The following is a 20073-nucleotide window of genomic DNA, read 5'->3' on the forward strand; positions in this document are numbered from 1 at the left end:
CCCTCGTGTGAATATCAATGTCTTGTGAAACACAATGCGCAATGACCCCTTGTGTCCGAACAAAGCGATCGTGACCGAAAGCGAGAACACCTCTATTCTGGACCTCATATCTACTGCGTGCCAACAAACATGGATAGCTGTGACTGGGAATCTTTGTCTTGTCGCAATGCTTGGCCCTGCACCGCCTCTTGTTGCTTGGCTACAGCGGCCGCCTCTCGTTCCTTTGCTTCTTCTGCGGCCTGTCGTTGCTTTCGAAGGCCATAAACTCCTTCGCCCTCCCCAAACTTGGCGCCATCAAACGCCACGAGCACCACGCTCATGTTGTCACGACTACACGATCCATCATGACAATGGAGCGGACGGTCGAGAAATCACCTGTCGAGGGACAAACAATGGTCCAAAAGCTCTTCGCAGATCAATCCCATGTCCCTTTCACCCAACTTCATGACACTTCGAACAAAGTCGCATGCTTCTTCGTTGCTCAAGACGTCCCACACGCCATCGCACGCCAGCAAGAGGAACTCATTCGCCGCCGATCGCGCTTCGATCTTGATGTCAGGCTCCGGTGACACCTGCAACATGGGCATGCTGCCACGTGAGTGCTTGTCGCTCTATCCAATGTGCGAACCTGTTGCTCTTCTGGTGCCAGGTCGTGGCGTTCCTTGAAATAATAGTCGCCTAAAGCCCGGGACACCTACACATACATGCTGTTGCAGCAGACTGTGCCCCGGGTCGAATCTTTACCGCGAGATCGCCATTCACGCGGTTGTTCCGGACCATTCCGCCTGCATTCTCAATACGTAGCTTTTCTCGAGGGTTGTTGGGCTTGTGATCGAATGACATTGGTTCGACTGCATCACCACATGTTGCCAAGACGCTGCGGGAGTCGCCAGAGTTTGCCACAATGATGTGCGTGTCGGTCACGATGGCAGCAATCGCGGTACATCCGCTTTGATCTTCGCCATTTTCAACCCTTTGCAACTTCCGGAGATCGTTGTCGAGTGTCAAGAACGCGTTTCGAAGTGCGGCACCGATAGCGTCCGGTTCATTCTTGTGCTGGTTATTCCCTTGCCCCTTTGCGAGCGTGTCGACCAATCGTAAGGCACTTTCTTCCGCCACGAGGTTGCCACCATGTCCATCAAACACGGCGAAGAGTGAGCTTCCTGCAAATGCAGGGATGGTGGTCTCAGCGACATGCGCGTCTTCCATGGTCGTGCGCCATCCTTGCATGCAGCTCACGCCATACGATATACCGTTTCCCGTGCCCACATGCGTGATTTTGTCTGTCTTGGGGCTGCTCAAGAAGTTGCCCATCTTCGCCGACGCAAATCTTTTGGAACAAGCCGCCTCACAGGCAATTCGGCCGTTCCGATTTCTGTTTTATTCGCCTTTTTCCTGTACTCATACAGAGCAAAAGTCAACGTCCTGTCGCTGTCATGCTTAGTACTAGTAGCCAATTCCTACTAGTAATATGGGGTAGTGTGTGTGATCTGATCTACTACTACTACGCAGCTCTGCACAAGTGCAGTACTAAGTAGAACTATTAGTAAGGCCTTTCGGTAGTTGCCTACTGTACTGCGCCATCGCGAAAATTGCCCATCAGGAGGACCTTCGGGAGGAGCATGCAAAACCTAGCAACGATTCCTACCCATGACGCAGCAGTATTTTGAAAGTGCACGCAATGGAACCGGCCAGCCCTTCCGAATCAAATAGGTCTTGTACGACCCCATCCTCTTCACAACCCAGAATCGATTGCCCATGTCATTGTGCCAGCACTCTATTGCGGCCGTTCGACCTTTTGACGTCTCTCCGTCCATCAAACGAGATCGACACGTCGTATACGATGAAGTATTCCTCGCGCAGGAGAAGGGATTCGATCGGAAGAGGAGTTTTCCGTGGCTCCAAACGTGCAAAGCAGAATCTCATGCACTTGACATGCTGCTAGTGTAGACGTATCTATCCTTCACCTGCTTCTCGCAATCAAGGTAAGATTGTAGCGGCGGGTCTCTGTGTCGTGGCAGGTCCACTAGCGCGTGACGATCTCGCGCCGCCTCACGATGCCACAAAGTTTCTCAAGACCTCTTTATTCTATTGTGTAGCACTTTGTATGCATTTTAATTCAAACAATGACTATTTTCAGCCAATGAATGTCGAGCATCGGTTGGGACCACGACATCCATGAATCTGACCTCACTTTCGCAATTGCCATCTCATCATGAGCTACAAGTTGTTCGTGCCCCAAGGCAGCTCCCGCGCCTTCAAGATTTTGATCGCAGCTGAATACAACGGCGTGAACCTCGAGATCCCGGAACACTTCCAGATGGGTGTAGACAACAAGTCGGCTGAGTTCTTGAAACTCAACCCCTTGGGCAAGGTCCCCGTCTTGCAAACCCCTGAAGGGCCCATCTTCGAGTCGAACGCGATCGCTCGCTATGTCGCTCGCATTCGTGCTGACACCGGCTTGCTCGGCAAGACCTTCTACGAATCCGGCCAAGTCGACCAGTGGGTGGACTTCGTTGCTAACGAACTTGAAGTGCCCCTCAACGCGCTTTTGTACCCCATCTTTGGCTACCGCAAGTGGGAAGCTGAACTTGAAAAGAAGGCGATTGAAGACACGAAGAAGGTCTTGCAAATCTTGGAAAACCATTTGCTCCTCCGCACGTACTTCGTCGGCGAACAAATCACCCTTGCCGATATCTCGGTGTTCGGTGCCTTGATCTACGCTTTCAAGTTTGCTTTGGACAAGGACTTCCGCAAGCCTTACTCCAACTTGCTCCGTTGGTTCACGACTGTGGCTGCTCAGCCCGAATTCGCCGCCGTTGTCGGTGACGTGTTCCTTGCCGATACCGCCACCTTGGCCGACGGTGCTCCTTCCAAGCAAGCCCCCAAGAAGGCTGCCGCCGCCCCCAAGGCCAAGAAGGAAGAAAAGCCCAAGGAAGCGGATGACGACGCTGATTTCGATGATGCCCCCAAGGAAAAGAAGGTCGAACACCCCCTGGCTGTCTTGAACCGCACCAGCCCCTCGAAGCTCAAGTTTGATGACTGGAAGGTCACGTACTCGAACACCAAGCCTTTGTCCAAGGCCATGCAATGGTTGTGGGACAACTACGACCCTGAAGGGTACTCTTTCTGGTTCTGCACGTACAACTACAACCAAGAAAACACGAAGCTCTTCATGACGTGCAACGCCGTCTCGGGCTTTCTCCAACGCTCGGAAGCGATGCGAAAGTTTTCGTTCGGTGTGCAATCCGTCCTCGGCGCCGAAGGCGGTTTGATTGAAATCGTCGGGTGCTGGATGTTCCGTGGCCAATCGGTCGAACACATGCTCGAAGCCAACCCGGATGCTGAATACTACACGTGGACCAAGGTCGAAGTCCTCGACGACGCCGCCAAGGCCCGCATCGAAGAATACTTCTGCTCGGAAGAGACCATCGACGGCAAGGTCATCGCGGACGGCAAGGTCTTCAAGTAAATTAATTGCAACAAAACACCGGTTTTGCAATTTGGTCGACTCGGGCTTCATTTATGCACGGATAGATTTCTTATTTAAGACTGGACTTAAGTGTCCAATTCGTTCGTTCACCGTCGCCGACGAGCCACGGGGCACGCATACGCCAGCATCACAACATCCTGTCTGACCCAAGCTTTCGCATGCAGTTCGCGCCTGTGAACCTGAATGAGACTCTTCTTCGGCCTCTCGAAACCCACGCACCTCGCAGTCTCTCGGTCTTCAGCCTCTTGCTTCACAAGTTGAGCGATGACCTTTCGCTCCGATGCCTTCTGTCGCAGCCACTTGTTGTATGCTTCACTGGCTTTGGTGGGATCTCGTGCACATGGAGCTACTCGTTTTGGCGGCGCCTTGTCCTTGGTTCTCCGCACCTGTTGTTCGACTGGAAAGCCCACGCGAGGCTTGAACGGTGGGACTTCGGGTCGCTTTCGTGCTACCTCCACACGATTCGACTGGTGCTTTTGACGTCGTTTGGAGTCGAGCCATGCCTGGACCCGTTCGTCGCGCTCGCTTTTGGCCACGTCATCATCGCCGTTCTCTTGGACCACTGATGGTTGGCTGGTCGGCACTCGCTTGGATCGTTGCCATGCGTCAAACGTGCGCTTGCACAGCAACTATATCTAGATCAGACATGGCGACTTGGCGATGAGATGATTGTACCTCATGCAACGGCACCACGTGCCGCTTGGCCAAGTCCTTGACCGCCACATACTCTTGTCCTACAGCCTCTCGTGTCTGCCAGTGCCATCGACTGCCCGGCAACAGCGCCCCCGACGATCCCATTCGATGTTCTCTAGTGTGTCAATGGAGTAGATCACTAAATATAGAGATAACTCTCCATGCTCCTGTCATTCTAATGTCGATGTCTTTCTCGGTGCAAATTCCATCCACAGGATTTCAACCCAATGTGTCCAAGTCGTTAGGACGCTTTGATACGAGACGATCTTCACCGCTACGCCGCTCCGCTGCCATCGTCTTCGTAGTCTTCGTTGCCGCGACCCTTGACATCTTTGAGTGCATCCTTGTCCAACTTTTTGAAAACGGTGCCGCCGTTGTACCCCGCAAACACCTTGGCCGTGATCTCGACTTGCGCGTCTTGGGGAACCAATTCTTGTGGAATCGGTACACGCTCGACAATTTCAATTCCCTACACACCTTACGTTTACACCAACCCAACCTGCAACGACTTACCGAGTTCACAATGGCATCGTACTTCATGTCGCTCATGGACACAAATTTGTCGATTCGGGTGATGCCAAGCCAATGCAGCGCATCCGGCATTAGCGCTTGGAACCGCACGTCCTGAATTCCTGCCACGGCCTGTGTGCAGTTGAAGTACTCGGCGGCCGAGTCCCCCCCTTCCTGACGCTTTCGAAGGTTGTAGACCAAGTACTTGGTCACTTCGCCCAACGCGCGACCTTCCTTGCGGAAATACACAATCACTCCGGCGCTGCAGAATCGTTCATCAGCAATACGTCGCCAATGAAGGAATCGACATACCCGCCTTGCTGCGCAGTTTCGACGCAGACCTCGATGGCATGAGTCAAGTATGGGCGACATGTGCAAATGTCCGAACCAAACACGTCCGAACCGTTGCACTCGTCGTGGACTCGCACAGCCAGTTTCTTCTTCGGGTCGGTGATCGCTGCCACGTCTCCAAATATGTAAATGGTCAACCTACGATACGGCAAACGAACCGTCGATCAATGCCGCGATCGAGAAAAACCTGCAAATGAAGAAATGTATACCCGCCAATGGGAGGAAGAAAGATTTTGAGATCGTTGCGCGTGACCAGTTCGGGGTACATGCCATTGGTTTCTTGGAAGATTTGCTGGCGCAGGTTCGACTCGGTCGTGTGGAAGCGCTTGGCGACGCCTGGCAAGTACCAGACAGGGTCGATCGCTGCCTTGGTGATAACCAGCTGGCACGTTTCTTTCAAAATCTTTCCGTCGGGCTTCAGTCGACCCTTGCGCACCGCCTCGTGGATTTCCTGCATGTCCATGTGGGCCTTCGTGACTATCAACACCAATGAGAAACATTCATGAAGTTTGCGGCACTCGACGACTGGTACCAGCAATAGTGGGTCGGATGTCATAACCTTTTTCGAAATGCTCTGGAAACGCTTCCAAGACACAATGTCCAAAAGGATCGATCGTCACAATCTACAAGAACGTGCGTTCACCTCTACACATGATTTCATCACAGATTGTCAACCTTTTCTGGGTTTCCCCAGGCAGGAAACGGTCCAATCTTAGCTGCGGGGGTAGTCTTGGACAAGTCAGGGTTCGCCGCCTGTAATCGACACATGACTTACTCGAGAGGTTCAGTGTGCTCACATACCTTGTCGAGCGCACCAGAGGCAACAGCTAGGCCTCGGTAGATACAGTACGACCCACCGTGAGCTCCGATCGCGTTACGATACTTGTCATGGCGGTTCGTGCCGATGATCGGTCCTCTCGCGTCAGGGCTGGAGTGTCCCCACTACAATTGTACTATTGACCTCGGCCAAAGCAGCGAAGACAATTTAAACCAACCTTTACGCGCACGGGCTCGACTCCAAATGTTTCGGCGTGGGACGTTAACGACACGTATACGCTCTTGGGGTCGAACAAATCCTTCTCCTCGATCTTCTTCACGTCTTCCGCTATGTGCGTCCACAACATGAGCACGCGTCATTCACCATCCAAGGGACCAAGCGCAGATACCATCGATCGATTTTTTGCGCTTCCCGAGAGTGCTGACCTTCTTCAGCGACGCCATGGCTGCTATTTGGGGGAACGGAATCTGCGGCTACGCGCAAGATTTCAAATTGGAGAAAGATCACTCTTCTCTTCGACAGAATTCCATTTGTTTTTTGTATACTATACAATGATCCAATCTGGAGTAAATCCTTACGGAGGATGAAAACGTCTACTATGTGTTTCGTACGGCATGACGAATTGCAAATCCCACTTGTACACACGCGACACCGGCCAAACAAGGACCTCGATCACGCGTCCCATCAATCACAAACGCTGCTTGTATTTGTGGGCGCGCGCGCTGCTTTGGACCACGGGAATGTATGGCGTGGGTCTTGAAGTTGCGCGATCAGAGGAATATGGGTCTTGGAAGTGGTCAAATGTTTCATTGGAAATCCAGGCAAGCAAATGCGGTGTGTGGGAATATCATCATCGAGAGTGCATCTAACCATTTGAACCAGCACAAGTACAATGCAACATGCACGGCGACGTGCTACCTTGTTCCATGATCCAGCTCGCATGCATCCTTTCTCGCTCGCACCCACAACTTATTCTCACGATGGCACAGCGACTTCTCAGCCCAGCAACTTCAACACGTTCGAAACCCGTCTTGTATTTCCTACGGATACGTATCCGGCTATCTTGAAGCGACGCTGGAGTCGCACATGGGCATTCCGACCGCGCAGGAGGACATTCACACCATTGCAGCAAATGCATGGGACGAGCTGGCGATTCCATCAGGGTCGTCTGTGGACCGCATCGTGTCAGTTTATCGTGAGATCTGTCTCAAGCGGGCTTTGGGCATGGAGGTAGACAAGGAATTCTTCAAGAAGGCCGTTGCATACCGTTTCCTGAATTCCATTCCCCTTGCACGGAAAGAATACCGCGCGGATGACATCTTGCCATTGCTGCATTCGCTCGATGCCCAAGGTGACATCACTGACCCATCTCGAAGCGTCCGGGCGTGTGCGATGCTTGATGTGTCCATCGGGTGCATGGAGCGTGCCCAAAGCCCGTGGCACCTTCCCCACGTGAACTACGTGATCAACGTGCATTACTGCATGCGAAAACACGTCGTGCGACGTCGATACACAGAATTCCAGGCATTGCACAATGCATTGATGCAAAAGCTCCCCGTCATTCCGCATGTAAGTGGCGCAGACCGACTTGTTTGCGCTTCATCCAAGGTGTAGCTGCCCGAGAAGTCGTGGCGGTACAAGCTCATCATGCCAAGCGACCGGGCGCGAGACCTCGTGCTTTACTTGAGTCGCGTCATCCAGCTCTTGACGTATCGCAGGCTGTTTTCGACCGACATCATGGCATTTCTCGACATCAATTTCTGCAAAGTCCGGTCTGAGGAGGAGGCGCTGTCGGCAGACGCGCTCAACCGCATTGCCCCCGTCTTAGAAGGGTCCATTGTTTTTCTCGTGGGTTCGTCGTGGATGTCGCAGTGGCGCAACTTTGTCCTGGACAAGGACGGAATGTCGCCACCTGGCCCGATCTCGAACGAAGACCTCCTGGACGAACACGGCATGCCGAAAAAGCACATGGTCGCACCTCGGCACTACCGCTTCCTGAGCGCTCCTGGTACTAACGTGTCCCGATCCAAGTGGATGTTCCGGAACGAGGTTTGTTTCGTGTAGCGTGGAAGTTTTTTTGGCTGATTTATCGCGGCGGGCCCGAAATCACGCGCAACACGAAAACCATTTACGCCCCGACGGTGCTCAGTCCTGACATGGCGTGTTTGAAAATACAAACGTACGTGCGGGGCTTCTTGGCGCGATCGCAAGCGCGCCGCCGACGACGGTCGCTCGGCCTTCGTCGCCCCATCATGGAGCGATCGTACGAAGCGATGGAAACCCTTCACCGGACCGAGCAAAAGTCCGTCGCTACGATTCAAACCTGCACCAAATCCTGATATGACGATAGAATGCAAAACATTCAGTCGCTGCTACAACTCAAGGTGACGCAGAACCGGCACTCGGCTGCCGTGACCATCCAACAAGCGTACAAGCGGTACAAGCACCGAGTGCTGTATGCGGACGACATCCCCGTCAAGGTAACCCTCCATGAATCCGACCGAATCGTCCAGGATGCCCAACATGAACGTAGATCGAGACGACCGTTGTGCCGGAGGTCGAAGTCGACTACTTTACGCTCCAAGAGATCGGACTCATCGACGATGACGAAACGCGGCTCGTGCAATTTATACACACGATGCAGAAAGGAGTGGCCATTCTCAAGGTACCGCCTGAATATATCTGCACGACGCGATCGACGGCGGTGGTGTAGCTGAGCTCTCGGTACAAACCAACGCCCAAGCTCAAGTTTTTCAAACTTGACCGCATCGGGAGTCAACTCATGTGGACATGCAAAGCCAAACCAACGCCCAAGTCGATCGTGTTGGCGCATGTCCAACGCATTGCCATCGAAGCGCCCGTTGCGCTCAAGTCGGTGCTCGGCCTACGCCCGAAACAGGTCCAGCGACGCCGTCGTAAATTGCTGACGCGAAGGAACATGCATAGACGGCGGTGCTGGACCATGGAGTTGTCATGACGTTGGCCGACAAGGAAGTCGTCCTGGTGGCGGACTCCAAGTGCGCGTGCAACGCCCTCTACTTTGGCCTGCAAATCTTGATCAAGGAGGGCAAGGTGTCGATGACAGCACCGAATCATTTCGACGAAGATGGCGTGATGCGACGCCAGCTCGTACATGCCAAAGATCTCGTGCGGCAAGCGCTTGTTGTGCACGACGACCTCGTGGCCGATTTGTGATGGCCACGCGATGCGCCACGATTCCATCGCAGCTCCACGTGCAGATAAGGGACATGTACAATGGGTTTCGTGTTCAAGAGTTAGACGTTGATGGAGTCGACGCTGTCGACAAGGAGGAGGGTCTGGTACTTTTGCATGAGCGGGTCCACGCATTCAGCGACGAATTCGTCCACTTGTTCGGGGGAGCGCCCGACAAAGAGCTTGGGGTCCAACAGTTGGTCCATCGTCGCGTGGACGGCGGCAAAGCGGGAGTCGGCAGCAATGCGGTCCAACAAGTCGTTGGCCGCACCTTCTTCCTTGACGCGGCGGCCAGCAGCCATCGAGTGTTCGCGGATAGCTTCATGCAACTCCTGGCGATCGCCACCAGCCTTGACACATGCCATGAGAACGTTTTCTGTCGCCATGAAGGGCAGCTCGGCTTTGATGTGGGCCGCGATCACGTTCGGCCACACTTGGAGGCCGTCGCTGACGTTTGCGATCAAGTTCAAGATCACGTCGGTGGCCAAAAACGCTTCAGGGAGGACAATGCGACTGTTCACCGGGCTACCGTGAGACTCGAGGCGGCGGCGACTTGCGAGACGTACCGGTTGGCCGAATCGTCCAGGGTACGCTCGAACCATTGCGACGCATGGGTGTGGCCGCCATTGTCCGTCAGGGACATGACGTACCGCGCCAAACTGCACACACGTTCGGAGCGCATGGGGTTGCGCTTGTACGCCATGGCAGACGATCCAATCTAAACCAAGTCGCATGGGCTGCTGTCGTCGCACGAGACCGCACTCACCTGGTTCTTCTCAAACGGCTCTTCGATCTCCTTCATGTTGGCCAAGAGGCGAATGTCACCAGCCATTTTGTACGCGGACTGGGCGATGCCGCTCAAGATGCTCAACACGAAATAGTCGATCTTGCGGGTGTAAGTTTGGCCGGACACTGCAATCACGTGTTCGAATCCGAGTTGGTCGGCCACCTTGCGATTCAACTGCTTGACTTTGTCGTGGTCGCCGTTGAACAACTCGAGGAAACTGGCTTGCGTGCCGGTCGTCCCCTTCACGCCGCGCAACGGAAGCGTCTGGATTTGCGATTCCAACCGGTCGTGGTCCAAGAGGAAGTCTTGGATCCACAGCGTCGCGCGCTTGCCGACGGTCACAAGCTGCGCAGGTTGGAAATGGGTGAACCCCATTGTCGGCATGTCCTTGTACTGGACCGCGAAATCGCGCAGAGTTTTGACAACCTTGAGCAACTTGCGCTGAATCAGTTCGAGCCCTTGCTTGATCTGAATGATGTCCGCATTGTCCCCAACATAGCACGACGTCGCACCCAAGTGGATGATGGGCATGGCAATGGGAGCGGCCTTGCCGAACGCATGCACGTGCGCCATGACGTCGTGACGGAACTTCTTTTCCATCTCATCAGCGTACGCATAGTCGATGTCGTAGATGGCCTTTTCCATCGCACGCAATTGCTCGTCCGTGATGGCGATGCCAAGCTCTTGCTCAGCGCGGGCAAGGGCCAGCCACAGCTTGCGCCACGTGGAAAACTTGGTGTGGGGCGACCACACCAAGCTCATTTCCTTCGTGGCATAGCGGCTCACGAGCGGGTGCTCGTATTTGGTCTTGTCGTCGGTCATCGTACTTGGTGGAACGAAATGTGCCCATGGACACGTTGGTGGATTCGAATTATCCGGATACCAACGCATTTCAAGGGGCAGTCATCCGGATATCGCGGCGATCGTCATGTATCCACCCATAGCATCAGACCAATCACATGTCGTCTGCGACCCAAAATGCACCAATCACGCACGACTTCGATTGCAATGGACATTTCCGTTGTGTGAATAGCTCACAAAATCGCCAACGACAGGGAGGCCCGCTCCGGGCGCGTCGTCGGGATGTCAGGCAGCAACTATGGCAAGGTGCTTCTTTCCTTGGTGGGGCATGCGAAGCCTCCAGGGTGTGGAATGAATGGCAAATTCCAAGAAGCGTATCACAGTTGGCGTGGAAAAGTTGTAAGATGGTGTTGTTGCATCTACAGTTCAAACACTTTGACTTTACTGCGTAAATGATAGATCAACATCATGGCCGTGGGGCGCTGGGACGGATCCGGGTGTAAACACAGCTCGACCAAATCGCGGAGCGCTGGCGGTGCTGAGTGGGACAGAGCTGGGCGCAAATGGTCGTGCACGACGCTCTGCATCCTCTGTCGCGAATGGTCAACAGCGTTGTCACTCGACTTGCTCGACAACGACAGTGTCGTTCGCTGAGACTCGGGAGTGGTCGACCCATATGGGTACGCCAGCGTATCAAGCTCGGTGAGCACCACTCCAAAGGCATACACGTCGGAGGCGGGAGTCGTCGGCTGGCCCGAGAGAACTTCAGGCGCAATCCATTCCCACTTCGACGAGACGGTAAACTCGCCATCAGCAAATGACGCTGGCAATGGGAATGGCTGCACGGCGAACGCACTCAATTTCGCCAGGAGGTCCGAGTTGAGGAGAATATTGGATGAAGTGAGGGCAGCATGCACGAGGGGTACTTCTAGCGTGTGCAAATACACGAGCGCTTTCGCGACGTCCATCGCAATATCAAGCTTGGTTTGCTTCCAGTCCCACTCGTCCTTGTGGTTGGAGCTGCTTCGATTCGAGAGCTGCTTCAACTTTGCATCGAGGTTCTCCCGTAAGCTGCCGCAATCCATGAACTCCGTGACGAGACAGAGATGCTCGAGCATGTCCCACCCGACGCCGACGACGGTCGTGATGTTCGGGTGGTCCAAACTCACCATGAGCCGCACAGATTGGGCGAAATGTACAATGCCCTTCTTACTTCGGTAGGTTGGAGCGAGTTGCTTGATGGCCATAATTTGGCCATCCACGCGACCGAGCCAGACGTCGTAGAGCGGTGACGACGACTTGGCGAGGTGGCGCTCAAAGACGAGAGAGACGTAGTCTAACCGTTTGAAGCTGATTGCAGGGTCCAATTGGAAAGACTTGAGCACAGGCGCGGACTCACAAAGTCGCTCGTTGGACTGCTCCATGTCGTTCAAGTTCATGCCCTTTGAGCTCGACACGTGAGAGTTGCAGCTTTTGTTGGAATACACGGTCGTGCCAGTTGCAGAATCTCCGCCTTTTGAAGCCTTTCGACGGCAGAAACACACGATTGCAAGAACTACGAGCACCAAGGCACCGCCGCCACCTGCGATGCCGATCACCATCGCGTTGCTTGACTCCTGGGTCACTGGAGCCAAAGTAAACGGTGGGGCTGTTGTGATCGGGGTAGGAGGCAGCGTGGTAGCTTGGCTGAGTTCTTTCAGCCAAGCCTGCATCTTCGCGGAAGGAGCAATGGCACATGTAGACAATGCGGACGTTTGTGAAATGCACGGAGCAGTCGATGCAAGGAACGACGTCGTGGCACAGGAATCACCGATTGGGTTGACATGGATAGAGTACGGAATCGATGTGATGGATGGGTCATTCTTCAAAAGTGTTGGGTTGGGTGGGTTGGGGAAGTTGTCGACGGTGAAGCCCCAAAACACTTTGGTTTGGGAACTTGCAACACGCGAGTTGACCATCGACGCGTTGATGGCGCACTTGGGCAACGACGACGAGAATGCTTGACACGGTTTGTTGATCCATCTGCTGTACCCGCAATACTCGTACACATTGTCGCAGGATACAGATTTGTCTGACACTTGGATATCGTCCATCGTGACGAACGATTTACTTCCCGACGGACACACCGCAAAAACACGAGTGTATTCTGCTTCGCTTCCATATCGAACATACCCGAGCGACCAAAGCACAGCATTCTTCGCCGTCTTGGGCAACACGTCCCATGTGAGTGTGTTGGCTGCCAAAAGCGACACGACGTCCGCAGGTACGGGGTTGAGCGCCGGCACCGTCACTTGCTTGAGCTTCTCAACGTTTTGGCCCTTCTCCACGTTGTAGAAAGACGTGACGACGTCCATGCTGGTCCCGGTCGCTCCTGGGTTCCTTGTGCGCTGGCTTTACTTGCCAGTACGCTCAGTGAATATTTCACATGGACGGAGGTTTGTTCGACCGGATGCATTTTTCCGGAAGACTTCTTTTCGTGGAAAGTGGTTGCAACAGGTAGTGTAACACTATTTGAGGTTGACGTGCTCAACCCAAAACGTATATACTTCTAGTAATACACAAACCAAGTATTCAATGCACTACTACAGTATTTAGATTTCCACACTATTTAAAAGTACATTGACAGAACCGGATCATGCAGTGAGCTTGACGTCCACGACATCACGGACGCCCTGGAGGAGCAGCTGCCGCATCATTTTGGTCTTGTCGTTGGGGCCGATGCCGATGTCGTTTTGAATCTCGCAAACGTGTTGGGATCCGTCACTGTGTGTTACGAGCACGCGGCGACATGTGCTGTTTTCACACCATCCTTCCCCTCCACTCATGTGCCACGCATTGCGCACGATGAGTTCGAACTCGTCGTCGTTCGGAATCCCCGCGCCGAGGTCGCGGTAGTAGTTGAGAAACTCGTGCCAAGTCACAATTCCGTCGGCTGGACTTTCGCCGCTCGGGCCAATTTGCTGGCCTTCAAAGACCGCCAGGAATTGCCTCAAGACATCGACGGGTTTAAGGCGTCCTGAGAGGATGTCAGGGTGGTGCGCCGTGTCAAAACGAGATGCTATCTCGTCCACGGTCACAGTCCCGTCCTTTGACACGTCCAACAGGTCAAATGCTTGCCGCACGAGAAGGATCCGCCGCTTGCTCATGCCGCCCTATCTTGCTTCGTGAGTCCACTCTCGATGGACGCCGTAGTGCATGGTGCGCACCCGTAGACCTCGAAGCAACTCGTCAATCGTGATGCGGCCATTGCCGTCGCGATCGAAATGCCGAAACACTTTTTCCAGTTCGGTCTCGTCGATCTCGTTCGATTGAACCCCCAACTCGAGGAGCCCGTTGTAGAATTCCTACTCCCCCTGTCGCTGAGATCACAAATCGGTCGATTCGTCGATGAACCTCTTTGTCGAGCGTACGATCTCCGTTTTGATCCATTCGCCGTAAAATCACGGTGAGAGTTCGAATACCGTTCTTGCCGCCGCTTTCAAGGATAAGCGCTTTCACCTGTACACAAGAAACGTTCTTTGCCTCCCGCGCGTTGCGGCAGATGATGGTGTACCCGCTCAACGATGGACGTGACCTGTTTGTGTGGCTTGGATGCCCCATTTGTGCCAAACACAGCGTTCGCGAACTCTGTGTAGGACAATGTCCCATTCAAATCTTCATCGTACCGGTCGAAGAGACCCTCCAGCTCCGCTTGAACTCCAACAAAGTTGAGCTTGACCATGGCCTCCGTGAACTCGTGGTAGTCGATCACGCCCGACCCGTCCCTGTCAAAGTAGCGAAAGTGCTTCTCCAACAACTTCGCCTGAGTCACTTCTTCTCGGTACCCCGACTTGACTTCGAATATGCTTCGCAGCTTGTCCTGAATTCCGTCGACTTTGGCCTCCATGGCACTTGGATCTTGCGTCCAAACGCCACCGCTGGAAAGTTTGTAACTGTCATTCCGGAGAGTTCGAATTTGAGATCTGCACGACGGCGTTCCCCCGGCACACCACCGCTCGATGCTGTCCATGCACCAAACATGTCAAATGCATGATGTTCAGAGAGCTCTAGGCGATACCAGAACGCCTCGTGTCTGTTGTCCAACATGGGAGCTGCGAATCGGCGACAGAAAGGGTAGGACTGCAGCGAGACATGGTGTGATGAAATCAATAAGCCTCACGATAGATCCGTCCTGCAAACATTGGAAGCTCGTGGCGGAAAGAGGACTGCAAGATATGACGTTGCAAGCATTGTTACATGGTCTGCAGTGTCGTGTCTAGGGGCATCTCTGTGGAGTAGCCCCGTCTAATGACTCGTCTTCTTTGTGCAAGTCTTTGAGCAACTGCTTGATGCTGTCGTTTTGGAAGGACGACGGGTTCCGTGTGGGTATTGACAAGTCCTTCAAATTCACTTCGGCCTTGGATTGTGCCCACTGCATGACAAAATACCCGCAAATGATCGGCGTGGTGAAATACACCACCGTCATGACTGCCTTTCCTTTCGGTCCGAGTGGAATCCGCGTGCTGTGGATGCGCTTCTTTAGCCGTTCATGCGCATCGAGAAAGTCTCGGACGACGCCCATCCTTCGCCGTGGCGATTTCCGTGCGGAACGAATGAATTGGCCGGATACATGACTTACAGTTAGTGCAATTTACCGAAAATAGTAAACCTGTAGAAAACAATGCTCTTCGGAATCAAGAGTATATAGAAAAATAGAGGTACATCTCGGTGATGCGGTGTGACATCGGCACAAATGAGACCTGTTCGAGACGAACGCTGTCCGAGGACCTAAACGCGCGACATAGTATCCGCATAGCAATGAAGCTGTTTGGCAAGCCGCAAGATGGCACCACAAGGCAGCGTGCCAGGGGACGAGACCGAAAGCACGATCTTATAGATGGCGCGGCGCTCCTCGTGGTCGAGGAAGGTGTTGGGCCATTTTGGCCATGGAGATTCCTTGCACTGTCGGTGGTGCTAATGGCGAGTTGCATTGGCATGGTTTAGAGTAGCGTGATACATGATTGCTGTTCGTGCGATATGAAAATGCGTTTTGACTGTGAAGACAGCTTGATAAGTCCGACGAATTGCCACGACACAGTTCGCCCTATCTCATGAACGGATGCCCTTAAGCATGTTCATAAACTACCCAATCAAAGCAGAGATTTTGCGCGGTCGAGTGCACCAATCGTGAGCGTCATATAGAAAAATTCCACCAATCGGGTGGTTAACGCTGCAACTATTAAAGATCAGAGGAGTGCACGAAAATAGATGGTAACCGAATTCGTTTTTACAGGAAATTCTACGTTGCAGGTCCTACTGACGTGGCGCCGCCGCAGCGCCCGAGGTGTCGAGCGCTTCATGCTCCGTCATGCACATGTCTCGCACACAAAACGACAGGTTCTTGCCATCGCCCATCGCGAAAGGCCAGCGCTGGTGAAATTGGCACCTACCGTGATTTTTATACGCCGAGTTCACATGATATCCACTGCGATGTTGTTCGATACGACCGCGATGGCCCTGTCCGGGAAAGTTGCGTCTTCTTGGGTGTCGATCCTCTCGACTTTTCTCGGGTGGTTGTGCGAGATGCACAACCGACCATCCGTGGCGGATCTCGACAGAGACAGACGCCTAGCCGACGCGTGTGGTCAGTTGTTTGCGTCCCCTCGTCTCGCCGCCGCCGCCGGTCGCGTCGGTCGCAGGTCGGGCAAGCCAATGAACGGCGACATGAGTCTGGATTTTGGCCGTACCACCGTGGTTGCACAGCTACACGCCAATGTTGGCGCTCCAGCTTCACCTGGGCGGCTGGCAATCCTGTTGTCCATTGCTTCAAACTTCGTGATCCGTCCAGGCCTCAAGTTCTTATGCTGCCTTTGATGCCCGGATTCCGAAGGTGGGCGTCGACAATGCCATAGCTGGAACGCCGCATGCTCTTCCCACGGGGCCCAGTCCCGCCCTCAATCTCACCGCCATGGCACAACTCGGAAATGTGTCCATGCTCATGTGCTGCACCCAACACAACGCGATGCGCATCTTATTGGCTAAAAAGAACTTTTCGGACTTTTGATTGGTGGAGGTATTGAACAAGGTGAGAAATTTTCGGTTGATTCGAATTGGCAAGGCCACGGCAACTTCAGGAGACTCTCCCAAGCACATCCACCGACCATTCCCGCATTCGCGTCATGCCAGACATCCAGTCTGCCACGGCGTTGCCGTCGCCTCCGTCCAAGGAGACCAACACAGTCGTGGCCTTGCTCTCGACGAAAGATCTGCTGGCTGACCGATCCTTCATGGACGGGTTGAAGATCAACCGAAACACTATTCGACAATCTCTCAGCATGGCCGCCAAGTGGCGCAACGTCGGATACAATCCATTTCATCTGGATGCAGATGGCTATACGGCACTTCACCGTGCTGCTGGCAAAGGCGACGATGCACTCGTAAAAGCGCTGCTGTCTACTTACAAAGGTGACCTCATCGACTTCGCATCCCTTGCTTCATCCAAGCAAGGACAAACGGCCTTCCATCTCGCGTGCAAGGGAGGGCATTTCTCGACTGCAAAAGTACTCCTCGCCGCCGGAAAGAGCTTATTGTCTTGTGTCGATCGCCATGGCAACACTCCGTTGCATTTTGCTGCTACATCCTGTGTGCCACAAGCACTGGCGCTTCTCGAATGGCTCATCAGTCACACACCTCGAAGCTACCTCTTCAGGGCAAACAACCACGGCCTCAGTCCTGTCGCTGCTCACGTTGCTGTGACGACCACCGACTCGACAGCAATACTTCGCCTCTTCCTCGAGCGCGGGTTAGACCCGAATGCCATGATCCGCGGCGAAAACACGCTGTTGCATGTGTGCGTCGAGCGCAAGTTATTCAACATGGCCGGGTGTCTGGTGGAATTCGGAGCTTCCCTCAATATCCCCGACACTCGCGGCATCCTCGTGACGGACTTGTTGCCTGACTGTCAATTGGCTGCCGTCGTCAAGTACGCCGCCGGCCCGCAGGACTGGGTCACCCTCATACGCAAAAAGTGCATGTCGTGCACGACGAAATTTCACCTCTTTCGTCGCCGCCACCACTGCCGTCTCTGTGGCCGCGTCCTATGTGGCGCATGCACGAGAAGCAAGCGATCGCTGAACGATGACGTTGGGGTCAAGGTGCGCGTGTGCCACATTTGTGTGACCGTGCCGCGGAACAAGACCAAAAATGGCAGCATGACATCGACTAACAGTGACGGGCCGTCCACTGCTATCACGATGTATTTATAATCCTTCCCCATGAATATTAAGTTATCGTACTTCCGTGGGGCACGACACCCTCCCCCTTCTAAACTTTTGCTGGAAACTCCATGTCCGGTCCCGCCTCTTGCCAGCATAGACGACGCCGCGTTGTGCGACGCGAGGCGGCACTGGGTTGCTCCCTTTGCGCATGAACAATTCAAGTTTAGAGCTCGGGAACCCCCGCCAAGTCTGCGCTGCTTGGTGCATCACGATGGGCATGCACAAAGTCCGATTCGCTCCCCTGATGAAACTTTCGAGATTCCAAATGCTAGCCGTCTGGGCCGGTCGCCATCCTGTCTGGTACGTCCTCTTTGTCATGGAGAACTTCGTCGACCATGCAAAATTGTTCGACAGTTGCCGACAGCGGATCTTGGGTCACCGGTGATCATTACCGTGTTGTTGCCACGTCCGACTGCGTCCTCGCCGTAACTTGAAATGATGCATCGTCATGTTGTAAAATATGCAACGCTACCCGACCTACGCCTGGAAATCGCCATGCGTGGGTAGCATCATCGGACCGCCGTCCTTCATGCTCTTGAAGTAGTAGTACAAGAAGTCGCCCATCATCAGCATGTGGCCGATTTGGACAAAGATGACAGTGTATCCCACATGGTGCCTATGTAGACAAGGGCAATGAAACTCACCGTTTGCAACGAGCAATGGCGTACCCAGCGTTCTTTTCCCCGAGCTCGTGGTACGAAAAGAGCCAAAACCAAAGGTGAAGGAAGCTGCCAAACGCCAAGGCGTACACCCAGTGCGAAATGCACGTCTCGACAGCACCGCCGCCCTATGCCCAAGCGTCAAACGCTGCTGTCAACTCGATAATCTCAAGGCGTACCCGCTTCTGAAACATGAACAATTGCGGCAAGATTGCAATCGCTTCAATGTACAACGCAATGGTCCACGACACGTCGGCAAACCAGTTCATATTCAGGTTCGGGTGGATCAACTACATGCACTAGATGATGGAGACGTGGAGAAGGGAATTAACTTACCATGCCGAGAAGGATGGATGGAACCAGAATGTAAACGATGCCGTATTCGCTGGGCACGTGCAAGTGGCCAAACGTGTCAAACTTAAAGTCGTACGATCCGCGGAACTGCACCGTGACAAGGAAAATCACGGCAAGAGTCAAGCCGAGGCCCACAAACTCGATAAACGTGTAGAGCCAATCGCCGCTTCGGTCGTAAGGGAGGTATCCTTGATACCGCGTAATCGAGCACAGGCGAAAGAAGAACACGAAGCCGTAGAGTTGCAACGTCTTGAGCGATAGACCAGACACCGACTTTTGCGTAAGGGACTTGAAGATCAAGATGCCAAACCCAAACGCACGAACAAACGAACCAAACGTCTACTTGGCCGTCAGAATCGCGCGTGTGGACGGTGTCCGTACCATGAGGAAGGAAAAGTCACCATCGCTGAGGAAGTGATAGCTGAAGAGCACAAAGGCGAAGAGACCTGTCCATGCAGCGATGTTTCCCTTGTGGCGCGCAAGAGCACCCCTATACAAGACACATGAGTTTGACTTCCTGCACAAAATCCTCGTACGAGATCGCCGGCTTGTCCTTGACCATGTTCATGATGCCGACCCAATGCAGAATGGGAGCCCCAAATTCGCAGGGTCCGATTCGGATAACATTATGCGGACATGTGGTGCTACGTGGCGCGGTCGGGTAAAGGCAATAATATCATTCCGTTTAATGTTCTCTACAAATATGTAGTACAACGTTTATTTATTTCATCTGAGTTCTCAGTGCTGCATCTTGACAGCACCATCCGAGATGACATGGATGGACATGGCGCCGCGGAGAGAAGGTTTCGACGCACATGTTGGCTCTAGAGACCGTGAAACGGAACACGGGCTATTCGACGAGGAGGAAGAAGTCCCTGAACTGTCGCATTCGTGTAAGTTTCAAGTGATTTGGCCCACCTTGGTGGAGCTAGGCAAGAGGAGGTGGGCCGTATAAACAAGGCGGGTGTGGAACGCCCTACATCACAACCCACAGCAGTATACACTCCACCCGTACACTTCAAATGCTCAGACGACTAACGGCGCCAAACACATGTGCTGCGACCTTCGAGGTAGGCACATTTCACAAATGTCAGTTGGCATGGAGTCGATCGATGCCAGCACTTCAAAGCCCTTGCATTCGTGGCTGCTCCCAACGCATCTGACTTGGCCAATGCCCA

At 53.7% G+C, this 20073-nt stretch overlaps 12 protein-coding genes across 15 annotated transcripts; 3 read left to right on the top strand and 9 right to left on the bottom strand.

Moving 5' to 3' along the window:
• Positions 1-48: 48 nt before the first annotated feature.
• H310_04828 (hypothetical protein) lies at positions 49-1362 on the bottom strand. The gene is made up of 4 exons (XM_008869341.1): positions 745-1362; positions 629-694; positions 376-572; positions 49-330 (listed from the first exon to the last, which is right to left on the bottom strand). The coding sequence occupies exons 1-4, from the start codon at positions 1312-1314 to the stop codon at positions 111-113; spliced, it is 1053 nt and encodes a 350-aa protein (XP_008867563.1). The 5' UTR covers positions 1315-1362; the 3' UTR covers positions 49-110.
• An 840-nt stretch (positions 1363-2202) lies between these two features.
• H310_04829 (hypothetical protein) lies at positions 2203-3582 on the top strand. The gene has a single exon (XM_008869342.1). It carries the CDS (start codon positions 2216-2218, stop codon positions 3470-3472), a length of 1257 nt encoding a protein of 418 aa, XP_008867564.1. The 5' UTR covers positions 2203-2215; the 3' UTR covers positions 3473-3582.
• On the bottom strand, positions 3580-4291 carry H310_04830 (hypothetical protein; the record flags this gene model as incomplete). Its single annotated transcript, XM_008869343.1, has 3 exons — positions 3580-3664; positions 3713-4122; positions 4169-4291. 3 exons carry the CDS (start codon positions 4289-4291, stop codon positions 3580-3582), a joined length of 618 nt encoding a protein of 205 aa, XP_008867565.1.
• Positions 4292-4460: 169 nt separating this feature from the next.
• H310_04831 (hypothetical protein) lies at positions 4461-6268 on the bottom strand (the record flags this gene model as incomplete). The annotated part of the gene is made up of 9 exons (XM_008869344.1): positions 4461-4655; positions 4700-4958; positions 5009-5185; positions 5257-5524; positions 5580-5670; positions 5723-5800; positions 5849-5989; positions 6043-6152; positions 6214-6268. The coding sequence occupies 9 exons, from the start codon at positions 6266-6268 to the stop codon at positions 4461-4463; spliced, it is 1374 nt and encodes a 457-aa protein (XP_008867566.1).
• A 625-nt stretch (positions 6269-6893) lies between these two features.
• H310_04832 (hypothetical protein) lies at positions 6894-9091 on the top strand. 3 transcript variants are annotated; one of them, XM_008869345.1, is made up of 7 exons: positions 6894-7394; positions 7440-7833; positions 7890-8127; positions 8176-8305; positions 8359-8490; positions 8539-8724; positions 8772-9091. In XM_008869345.1, the coding sequence occupies exons 1-7, from the start codon at positions 6912-6914 to the stop codon at positions 9018-9020; spliced, it is 1812 nt and encodes a 603-aa protein (XP_008867567.1). In that variant the 5' UTR covers positions 6894-6911; the 3' UTR covers positions 9021-9091. The 3 variants fall into 3 exon arrangements, with proteins under 3 accessions (XP_008867567.1, XP_008867569.1, XP_008867568.1); XM_008869347.1 differs by having other exon boundaries at positions 6894-7833; XM_008869346.1 differs by having other exon boundaries at positions 8539-9091.
• A 9-nt stretch (positions 9092-9100) lies between these two features.
• H310_04833 (adenylosuccinate lyase) lies at positions 9101-10647 on the bottom strand (the record flags this gene model as incomplete). The annotated part of the gene is made up of 3 exons (XM_008869348.1): positions 9101-9551; positions 9605-9756; positions 9805-10647. 3 exons carry the CDS (start codon positions 10645-10647, stop codon positions 9101-9103), a joined length of 1446 nt encoding a protein of 481 aa, XP_008867570.1.
• Positions 10648-11045: 398 nt separating this feature from the next.
• Positions 11046-12980, bottom strand: H310_04834 (TKL protein kinase; the record flags this gene model as incomplete). The annotated part of the gene is made up of 1 exon (XM_008869349.1): positions 11046-12980. The coding sequence occupies one exon, from the start codon at positions 12978-12980 to the stop codon at positions 11046-11048; it is 1935 nt and encodes a 644-aa protein (XP_008867571.1).
• Positions 12981-13201: 221 nt separating this feature from the next.
• Positions 13202-14547, bottom strand: H310_04835. 2 transcript variants are annotated; one of them, XM_008869350.1, is made up of 4 exons: positions 14180-14547; positions 14020-14124; positions 13833-13970; positions 13202-13778 (listed from the first exon to the last, which is right to left on the bottom strand). In XM_008869350.1, exons 1-4 carry the CDS (start codon positions 14510-14512, stop codon positions 13260-13262), a joined length of 1095 nt encoding a protein of 364 aa, XP_008867572.1. In that variant the 5' UTR covers positions 14513-14547; the 3' UTR covers positions 13202-13259. The 2 variants fall into 2 exon arrangements, with proteins under 2 accessions (XP_008867572.1, XP_008867573.1); XM_008869351.1 differs by having other exon boundaries at positions 14020-14547.
• Positions 14548-14747: 200 nt separating this feature from the next.
• H310_04836 (hypothetical protein) lies at positions 14748-15230 on the bottom strand. The gene has a single exon (XM_008869352.1). It carries the CDS (start codon positions 15185-15187, stop codon positions 14882-14884), a length of 306 nt encoding a protein of 101 aa, XP_008867574.1. The 5' UTR covers positions 15188-15230; the 3' UTR covers positions 14748-14881.
• Positions 15231-16723: 1493 nt separating this feature from the next.
• H310_04837 (hypothetical protein) lies at positions 16724-17926 on the top strand. The gene has a single exon (XM_008869353.1). The coding sequence runs from the start codon at positions 16785-16787 to the stop codon at positions 17868-17870; it is 1086 nt and encodes a 361-aa protein (XP_008867575.1). The 5' UTR covers positions 16724-16784; the 3' UTR covers positions 17871-17926.
• Positions 17675-18326, bottom strand: H310_04838 (hypothetical protein). The gene has a single exon (XM_008869354.1). The coding sequence runs from the start codon at positions 18198-18200 to the stop codon at positions 17892-17894; it is 309 nt and encodes a 102-aa protein (XP_008867576.1). The 5' UTR covers positions 18201-18326; the 3' UTR covers positions 17675-17891.
• H310_04839 (hypothetical protein) lies at positions 18313-19501 on the bottom strand. The gene is made up of 6 exons (XM_008869355.1): positions 19432-19501; positions 19277-19385; positions 18878-19234; positions 18721-18831; positions 18551-18669; positions 18313-18498 (listed from the first exon to the last, which is right to left on the bottom strand). The coding sequence occupies exons 1-6, from the start codon at positions 19461-19463 to the stop codon at positions 18360-18362; spliced, it is 867 nt and encodes a 288-aa protein (XP_008867577.1). The 5' UTR covers positions 19464-19501; the 3' UTR covers positions 18313-18359.
• Between the last annotated feature and the right edge of the window lie 572 nt (positions 19502-20073).

Source organism: Aphanomyces invadans, assembly GCF_000520115.1.
Source record: "Aphanomyces invadans strain NJM9701 unplaced genomic scaffold supercont1.8, whole genome shotgun sequence".
Classification (NCBI taxonomy): domain Eukaryota; phylum Oomycota; class Saprolegniomycetes; order Saprolegniales; family Verrucalvaceae; genus Aphanomyces; species Aphanomyces invadans.